This window comes from Acanthochromis polyacanthus, chromosome 5, assembly GCF_021347895.1.
Source record: "Acanthochromis polyacanthus isolate Apoly-LR-REF ecotype Palm Island chromosome 5, KAUST_Apoly_ChrSc, whole genome shotgun sequence".
NCBI classification, from domain to species: domain Eukaryota; kingdom Metazoa; phylum Chordata; class Actinopteri; family Pomacentridae; genus Acanthochromis; species Acanthochromis polyacanthus.
The window spans coordinates 3,349,168-3,375,567 of record NC_067117.1 but is presented as its reverse complement, the minus strand read 5'-3'; the positions used below and the strand labels follow the sequence as shown (position 1 = coordinate 3,375,567).

The 26,400-nt window shown below is 40.3% G+C and overlaps 1 protein-coding gene across 1 annotated transcript in view; it reads right to left on the bottom strand.

Moving 5' to 3' along the window:
• Positions 1-1,865: 1,865 nt before the first annotated feature.
• LOC110966357 (metabotropic glutamate receptor 7) overlaps positions 1,866-26,400 on the bottom strand; it is a 262,684-nt gene continuing 238,149 nt past the window's right edge. Inside the window, 2 exon segments of the mRNA XM_051948878.1 lie at positions 1,866-4,461; positions 12,867-13,113. Of these exon segments, the coding sequence (XP_051804838.1) occupies positions 4,412-4,461; positions 12,867-13,113 (297 nt within the window). The 3' untranslated portion in view covers positions 1,866-4,411.

Sequence of the window (26,400 nt, the reverse complement as noted above, 5' to 3'; positions counted from 1 at the left end):
TTTGTGTTGTTTTTTCATCTCTTTGCGTTGGTTTCGTTTCCATTCGTGCTGTTTTTGTGTCTCCTTGGTCATTACTTCTCTCTCGTTTTGCCCTGAGGACTAAAGTGAGTCTTCAGTGATTCCACACTCCATTTCATTGCTGTTGTTGACCTTTAGTTTGTCGGTCGCAGCGGTTTTGCGTTGTGTAGTTGATCCCAGATCCCTGCTGTTGGCTGTAGGGCTTGAAGCTGTCGTCTGGGTTCCGTTCACGGCTTCATTCTGTCCAGACATTCAGACCGATGCCTCCCAGTGTCTGGGCTTTGATGAATCCTGGATGAATTACAGTTAAAGTCCTCGCTGTTGTTGTCTTAGTGTGTCCACAACACACAGCAGAGTGTTGTTTCGTTTCTGTTAGTAGTTCTGTGTCTCTTTTTATTTATTCCATCTATTTGTGTCATTGTTTACTTCTTTGTGGGACGTTTCTATCCCTTTGTGATGGTTTTTTATGTTGTTTTGTGCCTCTTTATTGCCATTTTGGGTTTCTTTATGGTTCTCCTTCACCTGTACTGTAGTTTTCTATCACTTTAATAGAAGTAATTTTACATAAACTAAATTTAAATGTCTTTACAGTAAATGTTCTCGTCCTCCTTCCCTCCCTGATTGTTGCTGAAGTCTCTCTAAACCTCCTTGTTTTTGGCGACGGGCCACCACGATCCCCAAACACACATTTATTCTCCTGCAACACAAACTTATCTCGCCGTCGTAGATAAAGATTTTTATAGCGAGCGAGGGGTTATCAGAGCCACGCGTTCAGGATCTGCAGACGTTCTTTTATCGACGATGTTCAATGGAAAACAAGCCTCTCAGGAATGAAGACGGAGTGCTTCGTTTTCCAAAAATCGCCCATGCGCTGCAGATATATGAAGTTTTTATCCTCAAAGGGACCAAGTTAAATCTCAATTTCAGGCCCAAGAAACAGAGTCCATTGAAGAGTTCATTTTGTGTCTGTGTGCGATCGTTTTGTGTGTCTTTTTTGGTTATTTTGTGTTTCTGTGGTCCTTTCTTGTCTTTTTTTAGTCTTTTTTGTGTCCGTTTTTGGTTGTTTTGCAGTTTCTTTTGGTCATTCCTCGAGTGTTTTTGTGGTCTTTTGTGTCTATTTGTGGTCATTTTGTGTGTCTTTGTGGTTATTTTGTGTCTTTGTGGTCTTTTTGTGTCTCTTTTTGGCAATTTTAAAGTCTCATTTGTCGTTCTGCACAACTTTCTGATTGTTCTGCATCTTTCTTTGGTCATTTTCTCTCTCAGTCTGGTTGTTTTGCAGTCTCTTTTGATTTGTTTTGTGCGTTTGTGGTCTTTTTGCATGTCTTTATGGTCATTTTGAGTTTCTTCATTGTCATTTGTGTCTCTTTATGGTTTTTTGTATCTATTTATGGTCTTTTTGTGTCTCTTTATAGTCATTTTCTGTCTCTTTGTCGTCATTTTGCATCTCTTTACGATCATTTTGCGTTTCTTTGTGGTCTTTTGCGCCTCTTTATGGTGATTTTGCACCTCCTTGTGGTTTTCCTTTGACGGCCACCAACGATCCCCAGACACACATTCGCTCTCCACCTATGACATGAACTTATCTCGCCGTCGTAGATAAAGATTTTTACAGCAAGCGAGGGGTTATCAGAGCAGTGCGTTCAGGATCTGCAGACGTTCTTTTATCGACGATACTTAATGGAAAACAAGCCTCTCAGGAATGAAGACGGAGTGCTTCGTTTTCCAAAAACCGCCCATGCGCTGCAGATATTTGCAGCTTTTATCCTCAAAGGGACCAAGTTAAATCTCACTGTGAGTCCAGTTAAGAAGCTTTTACGGACACAAACACAGCAAACAGCGTGCAGGGATTGTATATAAAAAAAATAACCAAATGTTTTTATTTCATGTTGATACATTCTTGGACAACACCACAGAATAGTTGCATGAGTGGCCAAATGTAAATCTCTCCCACAACGTTGGCACATAAGCAGCAAGGGCAACATGAATATACTGAGTACAAACAGTAGAAAACATACATGCTTCCTGTTTTTTTTCCCCCAAAACAAGTATTTTTCTTTTTTTTTAAATATATACTCTTCTTTTTCTCCCACAAGTTTCCAGGAAAATAAGAAACCGATCAAAGCCATATTCTGCCGTGTGAGAAAGAATCCGAGTAAAGGAACGGAAAATAAAAGGAAAACCAGAAACGGTACAATTCAGAGCAGACAGGTGGAATCGACTGTGCCGTGAGGATTCTTTTTTTTTTTACTTCTTTTTTTGTTTTGCTTTTTTCTCTTTTTTTTTTAAATCTGATTCGGTTTCAACATCGAACATATCAGGCATGCATTGACGACCTCGACATCAACACCTTTTGGTTGCAGTCCATGAAATCACCGGATATTCAGCCCGTTATCATCATCATCATCATCATCATCATCATCAGCAAACACTTAGAAAACACTGGAGAAGTCGTGTGTGTGTGTGTTTGTGTGGAGAAGGAACACACATGTCGGGATGGGAAAGCTTTCATCAATGACCACAGACGTCTCAAACAAACACCACCTTTTTTCGTTTTCTTCTCGGCTCTGCGCTCACGGCCAGCGGACCGTCAAAGTCAAGCTTTTTTCTTTTCTTTTTCAGACTCGCAGACGGTTTTTACAAGCGTCTGACGGAGGAAAAAAAATGATGGATTTCCAAGAAAATGCTACGAGTTTGGATGGAACCTGTTGGACGATTAAAGCCTCTGAAAGCTGGGTTTGGATCATGAACCTAAAAATGGTGTGAACACTGAGAGGAGTCAGTTATTGGAGTGTAACTGCTGGTTTCTCTGCTTACTGTGAAGTCCAAGTGCAGCAAAGGTTTTAAACACTAAAGCTGCAATAACTGATGATCTGTTCATTAGTTTCACGTCTAAATTCTGTGACTGCAGCGTCTTAAATGTGAATATTTCCTGGTTTCTTTCCTCCTCTATGACAGTAAACTGTACATTTTTTGGCTTTTGGAAACACTGATGGACGTTTTTCACAGTTTTCTGACATCTTACAGACCAAACAGCCGGCCGATTAATCCTTAAAATAATAGTTAGCTCGAGGAGGAACCGTCATCAAACCAGACTCCAATTTAAAAAGTTCAATTAATTTTTATTATTTTTAGCTCTGATTTGGTCACATCCAAATAATTTTAGAATCAGATCAGTTATTAGTTGATGTTTAACAGAACAACGTCCAATAGAGCCTTCAGTCTACAATCTACAATAACTGCATTTTTAAATTAGATGATTTTTTCAGAGCTTTTCTCAGTGAATAGTAATTATTTTACAGAGTTTTAATCATGTCAAGTTCTTCTTGTACTTTATGACTTTGACTTCATGAGATTTTACTAAACTTTAAAAGGTTTGTAGAAGCTTTCTGTTGCCAGAATCAAATCTGAAGGTGTTAATAATGCCTTAAACAATGTTAATGTCCTAAAAAATTGGATAAAAGAGTTTAAAGATGTTCCAAAAAATACAAAAAATATGATACCAATGTCTGCCATCTTGGAAAATGGCTTCCATTTTTACTTCATTCCAAATTTGCAGCCAATAAATGCCAAATTTGATGCTGGTTTGGTCAGTTATCTGCATGTATTTCAATAAAAATAATAATAATGATGTTCATGGCTGCCGTCTCACAGCAAAGAATGCGAGGAAATAAATTTTCAGTGGCTTTACAGACGTCCATTTTTTTTGCTTGCTTAAAGGTTTTTTTGACGTTTAAATGACAAAAATCAGAGTCCGGTTGGCAGCGTGAGCAAAGCCCTCCAAATCCCAAAGCGAAGAATATGGCTTTAATAAAAACGAAAAATAACAAAAAAAACTTTGTGCATCCAAGAAGCAAAACAGAACCAGAACCATCGCAAACGAAAGCAACCGGACCGACCGGAGGAGGCCGACGTAACGCCATAAAGACCAGCACACGGGTTGACAGGAAGGTTGGAAAACTTGCAGTTTGGAAGTACGTAAAGAGACGAGGGGAGGCGGGCGGGCTCGTGGTCGGCTGCTTCGTTTGACATCATCGGCGTGGAAACCCGTCAGCGCCGCCGAGCGCCACCTGGAGGCTGCAACACGACCGCCGGCTCCCACCAGCAGGTTATTTTTTTCATCTTCCTCGCCTTCTGTGTGTTTTTTCTCTTTTAAAAGCGCCTCCGTCTCTTTGCTTTCTCTTCGACCGAGTGAGTGTCTGAAAGGAAAAAGTCCCAGCAGGCTTTGCTTCTCAGTCTCTGGCGGGCAGTGAAGCACACGAAACTTTTAAAATAAAAAAAACATCCTTCCGTCCGTCTATTTTTTTCTCCGGTTTCTTGTTTTTAGCCAGCAGGGCAGGAGACCAGACATCTCCCGCCGTCATCGCTCTCTCTGCAGTCTGATGGAGGAATGCCATTAGATCACAAGGTCGTTGTAGCTCACATATTTCTTCTTGGCTGCTGGACCTATTAACGGGCAGAGAACAGATAAAAAACAAAGATCAGCGTCGCTCCGTGCGGCTGCTGTAATATTAAAGATGAAGGTTAACGACGGAGGTGAAATGAGTTAATGGCGGAGGTGAATTCAATCATGGCCGTGGTTTTAAATAAGACTTGAGTTATGAACTCTCAGCAGCGAGGACACCGACGGGCGGCCTCATTACCAACCCAGCTGTCTTTACTTTACTTTTAGCTCAGAGGTCGGCTTTTCTGGGTGTTGAGAGGTCATAAGTCAAGAGTTGGAGGCAGCAGAAGACGAAACGAGACAAATCCTGAGCTATTAGTTTGTGCAAAAATAAGAACTCTGAATCATTGAAACTCTCTTTAGTTAGGGGCGCTGTGTCGCTGAAATAAGAGGAGAAACCAGCACAAAGAGGATAAAGAGCTGGAGGTGGACATAAATCAGCTTTCTTAGTTGGTTGCACTGGGACATGAGTTCGTCACACAAATTTTAATCCACTTTGCATGCTGGGAAACAGTCGTCTTTGCAAAATAATGTTGATGATGTAAAGAATGTGACTTGAGACTTCATATTTGATGTTAATCTGTCAGCCCTGAGTCAGGTTACAGAGTTAATCCAATATTAATCCTGATTTTGGCTTCACACAATTTAAAGAACACGACTGACTGCAAACCTGTAGATAAATGCAGCCTTGTCCTCTGACTCTGTTCACGCTGACAATAACTGATGGAGACTAGAAGCTTCTCTGTGCACAATGGAAAATTGTCCATAATTATTGAAAAATTGGCCAGAAAGTTTTGAAATGCGTCCAAAATGTATCAAAACCTGTCTGACACACTCTAAACCTGAGCAAAATGTTTAACAAAATGAACTCCTCTGGTTTCAGGTAAATCTCTGTTAAAAACAAAGTCATTCAAAATCACTCAAAATTTGCCCCAAATGTCTGCAAACTTGTCCAAAATTGCTGAAATTATTAAAAGCATCTTGAAACTTTTCCAAAATTACTACAAATTTATCCAAAATGACTCAAAACTTGTCCAAAAAATATTTAAAATATGTCCAAAATTATCCCAAATTTGTCAAAAACTGCTGAAAACTAAACTTGACCAAAGTTTTTAACAAAATCAGATCATCTCAGACTTGTGGTGGATTTGTTCTTTTGTCCGTTCACCAGTTTAAAGTCCAAAGATGTGTCATTTTCCATCACAAATAACAAAAAAACTCCATATTTTGGAGCTAAAAACCAACAAATGTTGAACATATTTGCTTTAAAAGTTCATCATTAAGGGTTAAATTTCTCTACAACTCTACATAACTGGGGGATCCACTTTCTGTTGTTTGGAATTATTGCTAAAAACAGCTGAAAATGTGCAATAACAGGAAGTATTAATTCTTGCAATTTATTTCGTCCATGTGGGGTTTTCTCTTGTGCTTTGGGTAGTTTGAAGTGAAACTGTTGATACATTTTATTCCACATCTTTGGTTTAAAAGTTGAACCAGTACAAACTTTCTACATCAGGCTTGAATTTTTCTTCTTGAAGTTTTAAATATTGTCTCAGACTTGCTGTTGGTTTGTTCATGTGTCATTTTCTATCATAAATCCTAAAAATCCCAATATTTTGTAGCTGAAAACCAACAATTGTTTGCTTAAAGGTTAGCCATTGAGGGTTAAAATTCTCTTCATAACTTGAGAATCCACTTTCTGTTGTTTGGAATTATTGTTAAAAACAGCTGAAAATATGCAAATATTATTAATTCTTGCAACTTATTTTTGTCCATGTTGGGTTTCTCTCATACTTCAGGTACTATGAAGTGAAGCTGTTGTTCAATTATATTCCAAGTCTTTTAGTTTAATAGTTTAACCAGCAGAAACCCTCTAGATGAGACGTTTTACATTAAAGACGGCATCATTTTCATTGTTGGGAGGGAAATCTATGACTGTGGGGTTGTTGGATGTACAGGATGTGATTAATCTACTGAAACTTCAGTTTCTACATTAAACTGCATAAACATCAAAGGTCTACAGGTTTTCAGTTTCTTGTTTTTATAAATTGTGCAGCAGAAGCAGCTTCTGTTTCAAAGACCACACCGACTGCAGAGGCATGAAAATAGAGCCGTCAGACTCTAAATGAGGCGGCGTTCCTGTAGATATCTGCCCCCCTGCAGCTCTGCTCCCCCATCCCCGCCTCTGGAGACCCTCGGTGTTCGTTCGGTGACAAATGGCCTCGAGCCAGAAGCCCTTCATCAATCACGCCGGGAAGATAAAAGAGAAAATGACTCTGTTTGCATATTAAGGCCTGACGGTGTCACTGAACCACTCTGACTTCGCCATGATGTGAAGCAGCCGGCGACGAGTCCGACGGGCCGAACGTCCAATCTGAGAAGATCTACGACCGCAACGTCCGACTACTGATGAGGTACGGAGCGGCAGCAGCTCCTCAACTGGTAGCAAAAACGCCCCGAATTACACTAAAATTAACAATTCAGTATTCGTGTCAAATCATCAAAGGCCTTCTGCTCAACCATCAAACTTTTTTTTAATGGATATTTTAAAGTTTTAGACTGATATGTCAAGTATGTCCTAAGATAAACTTTTCTTCTAATTGCCCATCGACCCACTTTGAGCCGGGGCTATTTTTGAACCACAACATCTCACGAACTATTTAAGATAAAAGCCGGAAAATGTAACCGTTCATTCTCATTGTCTCATTGATTCAGAATCTGTAATGCTGGACTTATCCGTCAGAAATGATACAAGGAACGACTGATTAGATTGTGGGAGTGTTTCTGAGTCCCATCAATTCCCTCCGCCTGCTACATATTTAGGTCACGTGATTCAGTATCCGTACATAACCTACACATGCAAAACATACGCCTGTGCTCACCACAACGTCATTGTATGTGGGGGTACGTCTATATTAAATAGCCACATTCTATGTTCCTGTGATTTTTGCCACAATTTTTTTCAAGATTTCAGCCCTAGTATCGTATCGTAGTACTTTTCTTGTTTCATTAAATGGGGTTACTGCCTAGCTCAGCTTTAATGCAGCTGAATATTTAAACTATTATCAAAGGGTTTCCCTCTTGAGAACAGTTTTATAGACATTAATGGTGCTAACAGGTAAACCTGACATGCTCTCTGATGTTCTTCTGCTTCTTTCTGCTTCTAAAATCTACCAGATGTTTTGAATGGAGTTAAAAGAAAACAACAGCTTGAGGTGAATTCATTCATCGCTCACTGCTATATTCCTACATCCATTCCTCAAAATGAAATTTCAGGGGGGACTTACGTACGTGGAAGTGTAAAAAATAAGGCAAAACCCCCAGAGGAATAAATGCTGTAGAAGCATTTCACTCGCAAGAAAAGACGGCTTGTCAGGATTCTTTCTGAGAGCAGCTGGAGACGTATAGAAGCCTTTGTTGCATAAGGAATCAGCGTTTGGAGAAAGGCAGAGAGGCCCTTATAAGAGGAGAATCAGACAGATTTGGCCTTTGAAGAGTGGCCGGAACCAGAAGAACGGAGGAGATAGAAGTCTTTGTTGTCGGGGAATAGGCTGCAGGAGCAGAGAGGATGGAGGAGGAGAGGAGGGTATGACTGCAGAGACGAGATGAAGCCGTCTGAAGTGACTGAAGGCTATTACAGAGTCGATGGGTGAGGAGGAGGCGAGGAAGCCAGATTGGAAAGAGAGAGGAATTTTCATAAATCGAGGGACTGTACGGCCGGTAAACCTCGAGGCCGAATGACAGAATTGAAGAGGGGGAAGCGGTGTTTGGGGCCGACAGATGGCCGGTCCGGTCTGCTGGGAGTCCTGACCGAGCTGCTGCTGCTGCCAGCTGGGCTGCTGCTGCTCCACCAGGAGTCGGTTCTGAGCAGGAAGCCGGGCCGGCCGCCACCGTGTGGATAACACAGCAGCCCCCCGCCAAGCCACAGCTAACAGGACTGATTGATGAGCCATAATTATCGGCTCTCCGTGGGCGGCACCGGGGACGCTCTCCTGCTGGGCCTTCATTATTTATACTCACAGCCGTGGCTTCACGTCCACCAGAGCCTCTGCTCCAGTGGCTTCAATACAACCTCACATTTAGCATTCCTCTCATCAGTCTGTAAATGAACAGCATCACGACTCCACATCCGCTGGAGACTGCAGCTCCCTCCGAAGATAACAACCGACGCAACTGCTTAAAGAATGAACATGGAGCAGATTTCTATATCAGAGCTGCAGCTAAGAAACTCCACAAACGTTAACATTACTTCAGCTACCCCAGTAAAACACCAAGCAACTTTGCAACACAATCGGAAATCTATCACTGAACCACTTCTGTGTCGGTGATGCAGCCATTGGAGCTTGATACCCTAATTCCTATACCAGCTAACATTGCTAACAACCAGCTAACAACATAAACAAACATCTAATGTCACTCACAACTCGTCAACAACATAAAGAAGCACCTAAAAATACAAACAACCATCTGACAAACAGACAACTTTTCTAGCAATGCTAATAACTAGCCAAGAATGCTGATAAACATCTAATACTGCTAACAATCAACTTACAACACAGACAAAGAGCTATCATCCCTCACAACCTGGTAACACCTACCTACCAACATTGTCAACTAGCCTATGTTGCTAACAATAAGTTAAAAACAGTAATCTCCAGCTAACCACGGCTAATGTTGCTAACAATCAGTAACACTGACAGCCATCTAAAAACATTGAAAAACAGCTAATGTCACTTGCAACCTAATAACATCCATAACAAATACTTCATGTTACTAACAAATGTGGAAATAACAGTAACCCGCTAACAAAAAGCTAATATTGCTAATAACAAGGTAACAGCACAAACAACCCCAAACAATAGTGATGAAAAACGAAAATTGTTCACAGCCTGCTAACAACAAAGTAAAATTACTAACAACAATAACCACCACACTGACTACTAGCTAACATTGCTCACAACAAACTAAAAATACCAAATAAACAAACAGCCAATACAATGGAAAGAACGACAAGAAACTAAAGTTGCTTGAAATTAGCTAACAATAACAACCACCCAAGAACACAAACAACTCACACTTTTCACAAACAGCTATTGTTGCTAATACCCTGCTAACAGCTAGCAGCGTTAACAACACTGACAAACAGCGAATATTGCTAAATTTGGTAACGATGCAATGAAACCACTAAACGACTGACAAGAAGCTAAAGTTCCTAGCAAACTTGCTAGCATTTTTCACTCACAGCTAATGTCGCTAACAACTGGCATTGTTAACAACACTGACAAACAGATGCCACTAACAGCAAGAAATGAAAAGCGAACAGTGCTAACAATCAACCAAGAACACTGACAAATGGCTAAAGTCGCTAACAACAAGCTAACAACCAGCTAACAGTTGGTTAGCATCCTTAAAAGCTGGACAGTACAGTATTTTTAGAATACTGTACTGGTACTTTTACTTCAGTAAAGTATCTGAGTACTCCATCAGAAGCTGCAGCTGAACACAGACCTTGTTTTTGTCAGTTTATTTGTCATAAAATCGTAGGCTAAAGTGCAGCCGGAGCTGTCCAGCAGCAGCAGCAGTAAATGTGCTGCTCAAATCAGACACAGTGAAGAGGCAATTTATTTCTATTTAACTCTCTCTCTGGACCGACTCCCTCCTCTTCTCCTCAAACCTCCACAAGGAAATGGATCAAGGTCAGGACAGCAGCAGCAGAAGAAGAAGATTAATTTGCTCTTACCTCTGATAAATTATGAAATTAGCCTGTCGGGGAGAAAAACATTATTTGGTGAGTCGTCCCTGAGGGAATCCCACTGCGAGCTCACATTTCAATTCGTGCACTTTTCTTTATTTTTTTATTTTGAGGAACATCTGAAGATTTACTTTAATTTTTCTCAGTGACTTGGAGCAGAAAAGGTTGTTTTTGATGGAAATTCAGCGAAGTCAGTCTTTAAGACGTTTCAGTTTGATGTTTACAGAATCCTGCAACAGGAAAAACACCTGTATGACATCATTGTTGACCTGCTGACAGCTGAACAGGTGAGAGGACTCGCTTCCTGAAGTTATCACGACATCAATTTTAACCCACAACAATCTCCTCTTTTGATTTACAATTAAGTCAGAGTCTTTGTGGCTGTTTTGTGTCTCTTCATGGTCATTTTGTGTCTCTTTGTGGTCATTTTGTGTCTCTTTGTGGTCATTTTGTGTCTCTTCATGGTCATTTTGTGTCTCTTTGTGGTCATTTTGTGTCTCTTCATGGTCATTTTGTGTCTCTTCATGGTCATTTTGTGTCTCTTTTGTGGTCATTTTGTGTCTCTTCGTGGTCATTTTCTGTCTCTTTGTGGTCATTTTCGGTCTCTTTGTGGTCATTTTGTGTCTCTGTGGTCATTTTGTGTCTCTAAATGGTCATTTTGTCTCTCTTTGTGGTCATTTTGTGTCTCTTAATGGTCATTTTCTGTCTCTTTGTAGTCATTTTGTGTCTCTTCATGGTCATTTTGTGTCTCTTCGTGGTCATTTTGTGTCTATTCATGGTAATTTTGTGTCTCTTAATGGTCATTTGTGTCTATTTGTGCTCATTTTGTGTCTCTTTGTCAGATGGTTTTCCACCAATCAACACTGTGTGAAGTCGTATTAATCCATCACAGTCGAGCTGAGACGATTATGCTAATCAATACATCTGACAGGTATCTTTCTTTAAGAATCAATCGCTTGTTCGCCGTCAGAAAACAGTTTGAACGGCGTCGTTCGTCTTTATTCTGTCTGAGCAGCTGTCAACAAGCAAAAATGAGTTTCCTGTCACAGAAAACTGGCAGATATTCTCATCAGAGGATCAATCGGTGCGATCTAAACTTATTGATTGATCAGCTGGAGCTCTGTGGCGTCCGGTGAAGAAGCAACCGTGTCTCCAAGAAATTAAGTTATTGAGTTATTTTAATTAAGTCTTTAAACTGCAGTTTCTGTTTGAGTAAATAAGTTTGTGAGGAGGTCGGGGTTAGATGGAGGGTCGACAAGGCTCAGAACCTTTATAAACATTATTTATGACATCCTGCAGGTGATTTGGTTCAAGTTTACAAATAAATACACACTTTATTACATGAATGTTTAATTAATAACTCAGTCTGATCCTGAGTTTCCATTCTATTTGGGAATAATTCTCTTATAATTATACTTAAATTCAGTTTGCAGTCTTGAATTTCTGATTGCTATTTCTCAGAGACACGGCTGTAGAAACTTTAGATTACCTGATTTAAACACACGACTAGCAGCCGTTGATGCATTTAGTAAAATCTTCTTGTTCTCACTGAGAGTCACATGTTCAGTAATTGTGACGCTGAAGCCGGTTAGCATCAATAAATCTGCTGTTTGTAATATTCTATGACCTAAAAACATATCAACTCACTGTTTTCTTCCTGTAAAGAACTTTGATTTGTTGTAAACTGCTGAATCAATAAAGTTTCATTGATTTATTTACAACAAAGCTTTGTTTTATAAAACGAAAACTGCATCTGCAACCATTTAATCGATTCAATTCGTCACCGACTGTGTAGTTTTAGTGATTTAGAAAATAAACGTCTAAATCCTCTGATTGAATGCTAGTTTTCTGTTTCACTACAATTCAGTAAAAATAAAATAAAAGACAGAAAATGAACAGAGGAAGTCCTAAATCTGTATGGTAGCGTCTCAATCAAAGAATTTCCTTTCGGATTAATAAAGTTTAATCATATTTCTTCCCTTAAAAGAGGAATTTGTACAAATTCAGGGATTTAGGCTTCTTAAATGTGAATATTTTCTGGTCTCTTTCCTCCTTTGTGACACTAAGCTGAATACTTTGTGACAAAACAAGACATTTTCCAGCATTTTATAGATCAAACAACTGATCGATCAATCCAAAAAATCAGTGGATCAATTAGCAACACAAATCATCATTAGTTACAGCTCAGCTCTGAAATATCTCTGACAAATCAAGGAGCTTTTTCACTACTTTATGACATTTAATTACCTAAACAGAACACATTTTTAAAGAAAAAAAGTCTAAATTCTGTGATTTTGGCTTCTTAAATGTTAATATTTTCTGGTTTCTTTCCTCCTCTGTGGACATAAATTGAATATTTTTGAGAAAAAAAAGACATTAATCGCCATTTTCTGACATTTTATCGACCAAACAACTAATCGATCGATAGAGAACCATCCTCAGGTGGTTGGCAGTTGTAGTTCTGCTCTGAAGATGTCTCTTTGGGCGGATTTCTGATGTTTGATGGCCTCGGTCTGCTTTTAGTTTCAGTCTGAACCTGGGACTCTCAGCAGTGAAGAGAAGCAGAAGAATTTACTAAAGTTTTCCCTCAAAGAAACGGCTTCAGCGTTGTCGGGTTACAGAATGACATCAGAGCTCCTGCATCGCTCTACTCACTGTTGGGGTCGACGTTCTCGCACAGCTCCGTCTTGGCCTCGCCGTTGGGCCGGTCGCTGGCTTTGTGGGACAGCCGGGTGGACATGGTGGCCGCCGTGACGACCGCCTTGAAGGACCGCTTCCTCTTCTGCACGTTGAGCTCCGGGTGGAAGATGATGACGTAGACTTTGGGCATGTAGAGCATCCCGAGGGCGACGGACGCGCTCAGGTTCATGGAGATGGTCAGCGTGGTCGTCTGGATGTAGAGCTGCAGCAGAGAGAGAGCCGATAAAAGCAGAATTTACCAGAAAAACTCGGTCTGTCCATGAGAACAACAAATTATGACCTCAGAATCAGTATATTCAGAAGGTTTTACCTTCAAACTGTGGATGTTACAAAGAGTTACGCGCAGTTAAAGTACGGAGAAGTTGTAATTTTTTCACATTTGTATCACTTTTTTCATTATTTTTTCCCAGTCATGAACAAAATCCAACTAAATGAACCAAATATCACCAAAATTATGAATAAAAGTGGTGTTGAAAAGAGTCAAATAGCCCCATAAAGATATTGAAAAATGTAATAAAATGCTTGACAAAGATAAAAAATGGTGAAAAGGAGAATGAAATAGCCCCACATCATTGACAGGAAGAAGAAAATGTGAACAAAAGGTTCATAACTATTAATAAAATGTAAGAATATTAATAGAAAGGCTCGAAAATATTGAGAAAAATAGTAGAAAAACAGTAAAAGAATACCCAAATACAAGAAAAATAACCATAAAAGATGCACAAGAACCAAAATAAGATGACAATAGAAACAAAAATATGTAAAATGACCAAAGCAATATAAAAAACAGCCACAAAAAGATGTAAAATTACATAATGAAGACAAATAGGAGGCACAAACTGTTGCAAAATGACAAAAACAAGATACAAAACAAGCACAAAATGATGTAAAATTACCAAAACAATTATATAATGAAATAAAATGAACAAAACGGAACAAAAAACAACCACCAAAAGAATGAAATTACCAAAATGAGACAAACAAGCACAAAAAGAAGTAAAATGACAAAACAAGACAAAACTGAAACAAAAAGATGTAAAAATTACAAAAAATAAGCCACAAAACAACCACAAAAAATGTAAAATTACAACAAATAAGCTACAAAACATGTAAAATAACCAAAAAAAGACAAAAAAAACCCCAACAAGAAACATAAAATGGCCAAAATAAGAGACAAAACAGCCACAAAAATATGCAAAAGGCTAAAAATGACAAAAAACAGCCACAGAAAGATGCAACATTGCAAAAATAAGCCACAAAGAAAACACAAAAACACTGGTATTGGTTACACAAAACAAGCAAAAAAAGACGTAAAATTACCAACATAACACACAAAACCACAACAAAAGGTATTAAATTACCTAAAAAAGAGACAAAACAACCAAAAAAATATGTAAAAGCACCAAAACAAGACAAAACTGAAACAAAAAGATGTAAAGTGACCAAAATAAGAGGCAAGACAGCCACAAAGAGGTTTAAAATGGCAAAAATAAGACACAAAACAAGCAAAAAAGATGTAAAATTACCAACATAACACACAAACCCACAACAAAAAGGTACAAAATTACCTAAAAAGAGACAAAACAACCATAAAAATGTGCAAAAGGACCAACATAAGTCCCAAAACAACAACAAAAGTCTCTCAAATAAACGTTACTAAAACTTAAAGCTCCCAGTTTTCCATACTTAACGATTCTCTTTACTCAAATACAAAAAATAAAACATAATTCTGTCCATTATTTACACGGTAATGGAGGTTTATCAGTAAGATTTCTGCCTGAAAAGGTTCAAGAGACTCTGAAGACGAAGTCAGAGTTTCTTGTCTCTGCAGTAAATATCATTAAAACTAATTAAAGACCAAACTCTGGTAATTAGGAGTCGTGATCGGGACTTTACAGGAAAACACGGCGGAGTTACGACGTCGTTTACGAGGCGCTGAATCTCCATCGACCGTCTGAACCACAACCAAAGATTTGTTGGAGAACCGAACTCCTGAGGCTTTTTACGAGCGGCTGAAGGATGCTTTTTATTTCGTCCTCGACCCTCTCTACTGCTTTACGCTCCGTGTTCATTGCCTTTGAATCCGTGGCCCCGTGAACCCAACGGAGCGCCGATATGGGCCCCAGATGAACGCCTGAAGAGGAACGCCGAGCCGTAATGGGCTTCCTCTCGTCTTTATGGCCGTCGCCGTCTGACGGATGATGTGAGGATTCAGAAAGCAGCAGCAGAAACCGTCAGACGTTTTCTCGCTTCGCTGAACACATCAGAACCCTCTGGAGCAGCCGGCAGGTTCAAAAGGATGTTTTTATTCAACAAAGAGAGACTAAAACGATGCCAATTATCAGCCAGAAACTGTAGAAACAGAAGAAATCACTGAAAATGAGCCAGACCTGATCTGAAAACTGTGATGTTTTCATTACGTCTCATTGAAAATTCTGCAAAAATAAAGTGTTTGCACCAAGTTCTTTATAAAAGATCAAGAAATAAAAAACTTCCTGGGGTGAAATGTTGCTCCTACGCAACTAAACTGCAATTTTAATGAAATTTTGAAGGAAGGAAATGACAAAAATAAGACACAAAAGATGTAAAATTACAGAATGAAGACACAAAACAGCAACAAAAACATAAAATGACCAAACAAAGATGTAAAGTGTTTGCTCTCCTTCACTCTGTTTCCACAGAGCTGCACGGCTTTTTTTTTTTTTTTTGCAGTAAAAAATGAACCACGGTGAGTAAAAAACGTAAGAGGAACTACAACCAGCCAGAAGGGGGAAGTCTTGATGATTTTTTCTGGAAATTTCCAGCTGAAAAACCTCCTTCAGATTTATTAAGAGCAGCTCCACAGCTGTGAGGTCAAACTGAACAACCTCTGGCTCTGCGGGTCCAAAACGGCAGCGAGAATCACAAAGAATGTAATTTAACGGCTTCTTCACAGCCGTGGAGGTCAAAGGATGATGGACGGACAGCAGACCTGGTGGCCGGTCGCAGCAGGAAGGACTCTGCTGCAGAATGAGGTGAACTGAGCTGCTGTGATGATACAATATCTGTAAATCCCTCTGCACAAAACCACAACGCTGCTATTCAACAAAAACCTGCTGCATGTAGATGGAGTCTGAAAACGTCCTTTTGTGCTGCAGACAAACAGAACAATGAAGAGATGGAAACCGTAAAATCCACCTTTGATGGGATTTCAAAGCAGCACAGCTCCAGCGTGTGCGTCAGTGTTTGTCATCTGTTGCGTTTGAAGAGTTTGTGTGTCAGCGGGGCGTAAACGGTCCATTAATTAGCCAAACGAAGGGCGAGGGTTCATTAACGCTCCGAAGAGACACATGGAGTTGTCTAACCCTGACCCAAAAACGACACAAAACCACCACAAAGGACGAAAAATGACCACAAAGAGAAACAAAATGACCAAAGATGAGCACAAAGTGACCCTAAAACAACACAAAACCACTGTAGAGATACAAAATTATCTCAAAGAAGTAAAAAAAAAACCCCTGAGAGACCCAAATTGACCAAAAAGAAACACAAAACCACCACAAAACGACTTAAACCACTGCAAAGACATGAAAAAAGAGATGCAGTACAACCAGAAATTGACACGAAAACACCACAAAGAGACACAAGATGACCATAAAGAGACACTGAACCACTGCAAAGGGACACAAAAGCACCACAGAGACACAAAACAACCACAAAGAGACACAAAACAACCACAGAGACACAAAACAACCACAAAGAGACAATAAACAACCACAAAGAGACACAAAACAACCACATAATGATGAGACAAGGACACACAACCACCATGAAGAGACACAAAACCACTTCAAAGCGACACAAAATTACCACTGAGACATAAAATTACCATAGAGATACTAAACCATCACAAATAGACACAAAATGACCACAAAGTGACACAAAACTACCATGAAAAAGTGGAAAAATCCACCTTTGATGGGATTTCAAAGCAGCACAGCTCCAGCCTGTGCGTCAGTGTTTGTCATCTGTTGCGTTTGAAGAGTTTGTGTCAGCGGGGCGTAAACGGTCCATTAATTAGCCAAACGAAGGGCGAGGGTTCATTAACGCTCTGAGGAGTCGAGGTGGGAGGGGAAACGCTCAGACCAGCGGCATGCTGGGAAACTGGGGCAAAGTTGTTGTTCACGACATTCAAGCATCCATCCGACTACATCTGTTGTGTTCAATGTGTGTCCAATATCCTGTTTCAAAGCTACATCAAACAGACACAAAACAACCGCAAAAGGATGCAAAATGACCACAAGAAGAAACAAAACCACCACAAAGATGTGGAAGAAGACCTCAGTGATGCAAAATGACCAAAAAGAAACACGAAACCACTGCAAAACAACACAACCACTGCAAATACATGTAAAAAGACTGTCAACAGACACAAAATGACCACAAAGAGATGCAAAAGGACCACAAAGAGACACAAAAGGATGACAAAGAGACACAAAATGACCAGAAAGAGACGCAAAATTCTAAAATTCTACAATTTCATTTAGCAGACACTTTTGTCCAAAGCGACGTACAACACAAGCAAGAATTCAGACATAAGGAAAAACCTTTAGTAAGTGCAAAAAGTGCTTCAAGTGCGATTGGTCAAAGGTGTTGCCATCCAGTAGCAGAAGTGCCAACCACCCCCCCCTTTTTTTTCAAATGACCACAAAGAGACGCAAAATGACCACAAAGAGATGCAAAATGACCACAAAGAGATGCAAAAGTATGACAAAGAGATGCAAAAGTATGACAAAGAGATGCAAAAGGATGACAAACAGACACAAAGCCACCACAAACAGACGCAAACGACCTCAAAAGAATCTCTAAGAAACTCAAAATGACCTCAAACTAAAGCTGAGCAGCAGCAGTTCCACACTGTGGTCACAGCGAACGTCTTCTCTTCCAGCTCCTCTGCTCTGACCTTAAATCTTCTCCTGTTTCGCATCTCTATCAGTTCTCCCGCCGTCGGACGGAAGCAGCCGAGCGTTGGGCCTCATGTGGAGGCGAACAAACTACAGTAGCAACAATTATGTAAGAAAACAGCGGGGAGCTCAGCTGGACGTCTGCTGCACACAGAACAAAGAAAACAACATCACGCTTCTCTTTCTACTCGTCCTCCAGGGAAAACACATTCAGAGGCAAACAATGAAGCACGTCAGAGATGAAAACATGAACAACAACGCTCAGCCACGAACAGATAGGTGACTGAAGACGATCCCACACAGGAATCAGCTGACAGACGAGCAACGTTTGGGTGAAAAGGCAGCCAGATGTGCAACAAGAGAGACAGCTGTGGGTCTGATGCGTGACCATGGAAACGGAGAACGTAAACATAATGAAACGTGACGCAGACATCTGGAGGAGCAGCAGAGTTAAACGTTACGGAGAAACGCCTGAAAGGGTGGCATGTGAAGGAATGTTCAACACAACGCAGAGACACAAAACAACCACAAGAATGAGCCCAAAGAGAAAAAAAAGACAACAACAAAGTACAATAAAATAACCCTAAAGATACACAAAACGACCACAAAGAGATATAAAATGACGACAAAAACATGCTCGAAGACCACAAAAAGATGCAAAATGTCTACAAAGGCACGCAACACAACTCCAGAGGGGCACGATGTGATGCAAAGAAACACAAAAGACCCATAAAATGACGCAGAGACCCCAAAGAGAGGCTGAAGGACAGAAAAGAGACGCTAAATGTCGACACAGAACAACAGTAAAGAGACACAAAATAACCACAGAAGACGAAGAAGACGAATAAGAAGACAAAGAAGAAGACGAAGACGACGAAGAAGAAGACAAAGAAGAAGAAGACGAAGAAGACAAAGAAGAAGACAAAGAAGAAGACGAAGAAGAAGACAAAGAAGAAGATGAAGAAGAAGAAGACGAAGACAAAGAAGAAGACGAAGACAGAAGACAAAGAAGATGAAGAAGAAGACAAAGAAGACGAAGACGAAGAAGAAGACAAAGACAAAGAAGACGAAAACGAAGAAGATGAAGAAGAAGAAGACGAAAACGAAGAAGATGAAGAAGAAGAAGGAGGACAAGAAGAAGAAGACGAAGAAGACGAAGAAGAACTGCTTTGAACCAGAACCAACAGTAAACATCAGAAGACATCTGGACTCTGATGATGAATCTTACATTTCTAGCTCCTCGTTTGTCTCGCTTCAGTTTCCGACTATCAAACTGTTCCTCCTGCATTGTTCTAGTTCAGAGGAATGATAACGAGGATCTTCTCATCTATTCAGACGTCCAGATTTGTCTCTTAGAGGTGTGTGAAGAACAGCAGCTTTAGGATCTGGACCGTCTGGATTCTGCTGCAGGTCTGAGCTTCCATAAAGAAACTGTGTTCACTGACCTACATCCACTCTGCAGATGACTCATGCAGTACTCCTGAGCACATGTGTGCACGTGTGGGTCAAGGACTCCGTATTCTAATTCAACACGATATAAATGGAAAGTGTCACCAGAGAGATAAAAGAGGCTGAAGCTACTGAACCGAAGCCTGAGCTCCTCTGAATACAAACATTCATTATTTCTCCTCCATTACATTACGGAGGCAAACATTGTAGGCTTCATGGCATACCGCAGCCTTCCATCCAATCTGCATGTGATTTGTGAACTTGGAGAAGTTTTATGACACAGAAATGTTCCTATAAATCCCACCTGGTAGTAAAGCTGAGGTGGTCCATGTTAACCCTCCTTCAGGAGATAAATCCTCCACCTTACTTTCATTCTCTGAACCACAAAACCACCAGCAGGGTTCAAACTTTCTGTTTCTATATTAAAAATGTTACCAAAAATCTGCCAGAAATGTCTGACTTTTAACTTTCTGATGGTGCTTGAAATTCTTGTCATAAAAGCTAAGCTTAAACCCCTCCTAAAATCACTGTATTTTCAGTAAAAACATTCCATCAATAAAAAAAATAAAGTCAGCATGGCTCAGGAACAGTGAACAGAGGAGCAGGTTGATGGAGATCCATTTAGCATGGAGAAACATGTTTCTACAGATGATGAGCAGAGACTCAAAAATTGACTGAATACTGTCCAAAATGAATCAGTATGACCATAACGACTCAACAATAGCCATTTAGAACAAGTTGCAAGCAATTCTGGACAGTTTTCAAGTTATTTCAGAGAAGTTTTGAATCACTTTGGGCTGCTTTTTGGGTCATTTTAGAATATTTAATGCTACCTAAGAAACATGACCACAAAAAGATGCAAAATGACAAAAAAACACGCAAAATGACCATAAATTGATGAAAAATGACCACAAAATGATGCAAAATGGCTGCAAAATTATGCAAAATGACCGCAAAAAGATGCAAAATGACCACAAAAAGATGCAAAATGACCAAAAAAAGATACAAAATGACCGCAAAAAGATGCAAAATGACCGCAAAAAGATGCAAAATGACCGCAAAAAGATGCAAAATGACAACAAAACAATGCAAAATGACCACAAAAAAGATGCAAAATGACCACAAAATGATGCAAAATGACCAAAAAAAGATACAAAATGACCGCAAAAAGATGCAAAATGACCACAAAATGATGCAAAATGACAACAAAACGATGCAAAATGACCACAAAAAAGATGCAAAATGACCACAAAATGATGCAAAATGACAACAAAAAGATCCAAATAAGCAAATTGATAACAAAAGATGTAAAATGACAACAAAAACACACAAAATGACTACAAATGGCATGCAAAATGATGACAAAAAGATGCAAAATGACAAAAAACGCAAAATGACAACAAAAACACGCAAAATGACCACAAAATAAGCAAACTGACCACAAAAAGATTCAAACTTACTACAAAACGATGCAAAATAACCACAAAAAGACCCAAAATGCTAACAAAAGACGCAAAATTATCAACAAGTCACAGCTGTTCTGTTTCCATGAAGGCACAGGACTTTATCTGGCAGTTAAAAATCAGCCCACGGTGAGTAAAAACCACCCAGAACCTGCTGCAGGTCAGAGTGTTAGAAGTGACCAGTAGAGGGCGACATGCTGCTCTGGGTGGGTCTCTGAGGTCCACTCTGATGGATGACTCCCTGCTGCTGTGATGATCCCTGAGGCCCCTGTGTGGCCCCCGGCTGATTAATGAAGTGTGATCAGGATTCCTGAGGACGCTGCATCGCCGCCCTGCTGACTGTGTTTAGATTTATAGCTCACATGTGGAATGTTCTGTCTGGGAAAGCTGCACTTTCACACATCTTTGAGTGTGGTGGTGTAAGGAAACACAGACGGAGTGGCTGTGAAGAAGCCTCTGATCCGACCGGAAGCCTCACAATCCCTCAGAGCAGGAATCGAAGACGCTGCCACTTGTTTACGGTGATGTGGCATCAGAGTCGGCTGTAATGTATTCAGAGCTTTAACCGGTGCTCAGAGACGAAACAAACGTCAACACAAAGTCAGGTTTTGCTCTGACGCTGAGCCAAACCAACACTGCTCTGAAGGTACGCTGATTAAAGAACAGATTATTCAGCTACAGGACTCCAAACAACTCACAGCCAACAGATTGTAACACAAGATTCGTGGTTTTGAAAACACAGAGCTCAGCAAGCAACAGACAAAAATGACTATAAAGAGATACAAAACAACCACAAAGAGACACAAGAGTACCACAACAATTCCTTAAAACCAGTCGTCTATGCAGCATAAATGTAAATCTGTCCACGTGTTCAGCTTCTTTCATTGAAAACTCACCTGAAATGCTAGGCTAATGCTAATGCTAATTTAGCAGCACATGAAGGGTTAAACTGGAGACAGAATGAGAGGAGATTAGATGCAGGATCACGGCTGTGGAGGAGGAGGAAGAGGAAGATGTTACGCAGCGATAAGAAGGGAAATGAGGAAAGGTTAAGTGGAGGTTTGGTCTGGATGATGAATGAAAGGGAGGAGCAGGAGGAGCAGGAGGAGGAGGAGAAAAAGGACGAGGAAGAGGAGGAAGCAAATCAGGAGGTGATAAAGGAAGATTAAGAGGAGCTGAGAGAGATGGAGGAGGATGAGGAAGAGGGGATGAAGGAGGAGGAGGAAGAGGAAGATGTTACGCAGCGATAAGAAGGGAAATGAGGAAAGGTTAAGTGGAGGCTTGGTCTGGATGATGAATGAATGGGAGGAGGAAGAGGAGGAGGAGGAAGAGGACAAAGAGAAGGAGGAGGAGAGTTCAGAGTGGAAGACTGATGGAGACGTCAGAGAGTTTATGATAAAGAAAGATGTGGAGGAGCTGAGAGAGATGGAGGAAGATGAAGAGAAGGAAGAGGAAGAGGTGACGAAGGAGGAGGAAGCGAAGGAGGAGATGATGGAGGAGTAAGAGAAGCTGAGAGAGATAGAGGAGGAAGATGAGAAGGAGCAAGAAAGTCAGGATGAGGAGGTGATGAAGGAGGGTGAAGAGGAAGAGAAAATGGTGAAAGAGGAGGAGCTGAGAGAGATGAAGGAGGTGGAGGAAGAGGAGTTGATGAAGGAGGAAGTGAGAGAGATGGATCGAAGAAGGAGGAAGTGATGAAGGAGGAGGAGGAAGAGGAAGCGAAGGAAGGTGAGAGAGGAAGAGGAGGAGGTGATGAAGAAAGAGAAGGAAGAAGAGAAGGAGCAGGAAAGGGAGGAAGATGATGAGAAGGTGTTGGAGGAGGTGATGAAGGAGTTTTTTTTTTTCAGTTAGAATCAGTTTAAATGTAAACTAAACACTAAAATAATCCAGCTGCTCTGACTAAACATCCTGATCTTTGGTAGTTTCTGGGTTAAACCAGGAAACCTTAAATCAGAATAAAAGACGCTCAGCTGGACTTTTCTTAATTAGTGACTGAAAATTTAAACCATGCAGTTTTCATTTTGTGTCGAGCATCAAATCCAGTCCTGATGTAAAACGTCGACTCTAACCCGTCGGTCTGCTGGAGGTTCCAGATCAGACTTTAGAAGAGTCTGTTGTCTTAAACCGACCTCATTAGCTGCTGGAAGAGCTGAAGCCGACCAGACAGAAGAAGCTCCGCAGTGAATCCACGCTGACGCTGAGGCACATAATCAATACGTTAGAGGAGGATGTCGTTGGAGCAGATTACACGCTGCTGGATTCCTCTCGGCTGCGACCTCGTCGTGTTCGTACGGGTGTTACAGAACCGACGGGTTAAAGGCCTGCTTTCATTTGCATTTCAAACATTTGCTCTACTTTAACCCCTTCACGCCTCCAGTTTGCTTTGTTCTCCTCAGCAGCTTTACAAGAGCAAATATTCTGCACATTAACAGCTTCTATTGGAATATATTTACATGATTTAACCTTCTAAAGGAGCAGCGTTTTCTTTGAAAAAAATGACAAAATTACATCGTTCACCAGCTGGAAACTGTAAAAATGACCACAAAGAGACATAAAATGACTGCAAAACTATCAGAGAGGGATCCAAAGAGACAAGAGGGACACAAAACCTGCTAAAAAGATGCAAAATAACCACAAAGAGACTCTAAAGTACTAGAAAGGGATGTAGAACAACCACAATGAGACACAGAATAGCTACAAAAAGTTGTAAAATGACCACAAACAGATGCAAAATGAGTCCAGAGACACACACAGTACCACAAGGAGGCAAAAGCAACACAAAACCTCCACGCAGAGATTCAACATGACAGCAAAGATTCAAAGCTGCCAGAAAAAGGCCAAAACTGCAACAAAGATGTACAAAATGATGACAAAAAGGACAAAATAATTATACAGAAACACAAAACTACTACAAAGGCACAAAGACAAAAGACGCAAAACAGCCACAAAAGATGCAAAATGACAAAAACAAAACACAAAATTATTGTAAAGGGACACAAAAGTAATACAAGGAGATGTAACACAAATACAGTGAAATGCAAAGTGACCACAAAGAGATAAGAATAAAAAGGGGCACAAAACAACCAAAAAGGATGTAAAAGAACTACAAAGACACAAAATAACCATAAAGAGACTCAAAAGTACGACAAAAAGATGTGAAATGACCGCAATGAGACTCAAAGCCAGCGTGAAATGATGAAAATTCATCACAGAACGACCACAAAGAGACACAAAATGACAAAAAAACACAGAATGACTATAAAGGGACATAAAAGTACTACAAGGAGATGCATCATAATGACAGTGGCAGGTTTTTGTTTACAGTTTTCTTGACTTTTAGTTGATGAAAACTAAATTATAAAGGTGTCCCCTTCTGCTCAGAAACATTTCTTTGCAGTTTTGTTGATTGAATAATCATAAACATAAAAGATTTGTTCGGCTGCAGTTACTGATTTAGTCATTTGTTGGTTATTTTCAGGATTGTTTGTATCAGGAAATACAGAAAAATGTGGATCAGTGTTTCCTCAAAGATGGCAAATGTCTTCTTTTATTAAAAAATATAGTAAAAACAGGCAAATATTAGCAGATTTTAGCATCACAACTAGAGCAGATTTGCAGTTTTTCTTGTCATATTTCATTATAAACTCAATATTTGCAGTTTTTTTTAACTTTAAAACTAAAATTATAATGGTGTCGCCTTCTGCTCATGAAGATTTTTGCAGTTTTATTGACTAATTAATCAAAAATAATAAAAAAAAGAATTGTTAGTTGTGGCAAAAGGTATTAGCATGACAGCTAGTTAGCCTGACATTACCTGGCATTAGCCTGACCGTTAGCTGAACTGTTAGTCTGAAAGTTTGGGGCCGTTTACACGAGCACGCTTGCAGGTAAAAACGTCAAAATATTTCAACAAAACACCCTATTGTTTATACGAGGACGGTGTTTTGGGGGCCTAAAAACGCAAAAATTTGAAACCGGCCTCCAGAGTGGAAAAGTAGAAAACGCTCCGCCGTTACGTTTCCGTCTAAACAGCAAAACTTTGCCGAGATCTGACCACGTCGCGTACGCGATTACGTCACATACGTACGCCAGTGCTTTGGTTTGCCGGCCGGTACAAGGACGTAAACAAAGATGTGTGATTATTTCCATCCTTCGTACCTTCAAGCGACTCTGGCAGCTCTATGTACACTACAGGAGTCGTACCAACAAACGTACAGAATCTGTACAGTTTCCATTCATGAACATTTACCACGGTGGAGATCCGAAAAGGGAGATAGTACGCATGCACGTAGACATAGCAGAGTTTTATCACAGCGCCACCCAGCTGCCTGGCATGCATATCCAATCGATCTATAGAGTCACCGTATATACGCAGATTTCCTTCAAAACTGCTCGTCTAAACGTGAAATAACAGGACGCCACTTTTGCGTTTTCTGTTAAGATGGTCCTCGTGTAAACGGCCCCTTAGCCTTCACATTTATACCTGATCTAATACCCGACAGGTGTTAGTGCTGTGGCTAACGATAGCGAGTTATTTGTCGGTTATTTTCAGGATTGTTTGGTCAGAAAATGGCGAAAAATGTCGATCGGTGTTTCCACAAAGATGACAAAGGTCTCGTTTTGCCAAAGATGTTCAGTTTTCTGTCACAGAGGAGGAAAGAAACCAGAAAATATTCGCATTTTAGAAGCACAGAACTGAGACCTGTCGGTTAATTGATTATCAGCATCAACAGTTTCAGCTCCGGTGTTGCGGCTGCTGACTTTGTGGATTCTGTTTGTTAGATGTCGACTTTGCAGCCACTCACCTATCAAAAGAGAGTTTCTTCTGTCGCTATCAGAGCTGAAGAGATAAAAATATAATCTCCAGAAGGAAAAGAAGAGCTGCTGCATGGCGACACCAAAAAGAAACGACTGGCTGAGATCTGTTCTCGTCAGAAAGCGTCTCCTGATATCTCTGAATCGCTGCTTCAACAACAGCCTTCTGTTCTTCTTCCAGCAGCAGCAGCGGTCTGATAACGCTGCAAGTGCCGGCCGTGCTGCCGCATTTTGATCTCCGGTTTTCTATGTAAAGTGGCCAATTTTGTCACAAATCGGCCTCGAGGGGCTTTAAGCTGCCCCCCGCCGCCCTCAGAGCGCCGCCGGTGCCCACAACCCTCTTCACTCCACATGTTGTTTGTCTTGTCGGATCCTCTGCGGTTTTATGTTCTGCAGCTCTTATTTTACTCCAGTGATTTACAGCACAGAAAAGAAACGCTTAGAATCACTTTAATGTCAAATGATTCTAAACCGTGTCACCTCTCATGAGTCATAAGCTGAACAGTCGAGTATTTCCTTCTAAAAACAATCTTTTTTTAAAACTTTTTGTGGTCTTTTGTTGTCTTTATGTGGTCATTTTTTGTCTTTGTGAGGTAATTTTCTGACTATTTGTGGACATTTTGTCATCACTTTTTCTCTTTTTGTGGTCATTCTTCGTCTTTTTGTGTTTTTTCTGACTTTTTGTGGTCATTCTTTGACTTTCTGTGGTCTGTTTTTGGTTTTTTGAGGTCATTTTTTGACTTTTTGTGGTAATTTTCTGACTTTGTGGTCATCTTTTGTCTTTTTGTTGACGGTTAGAATCACTTTAATGTCAAATGATTC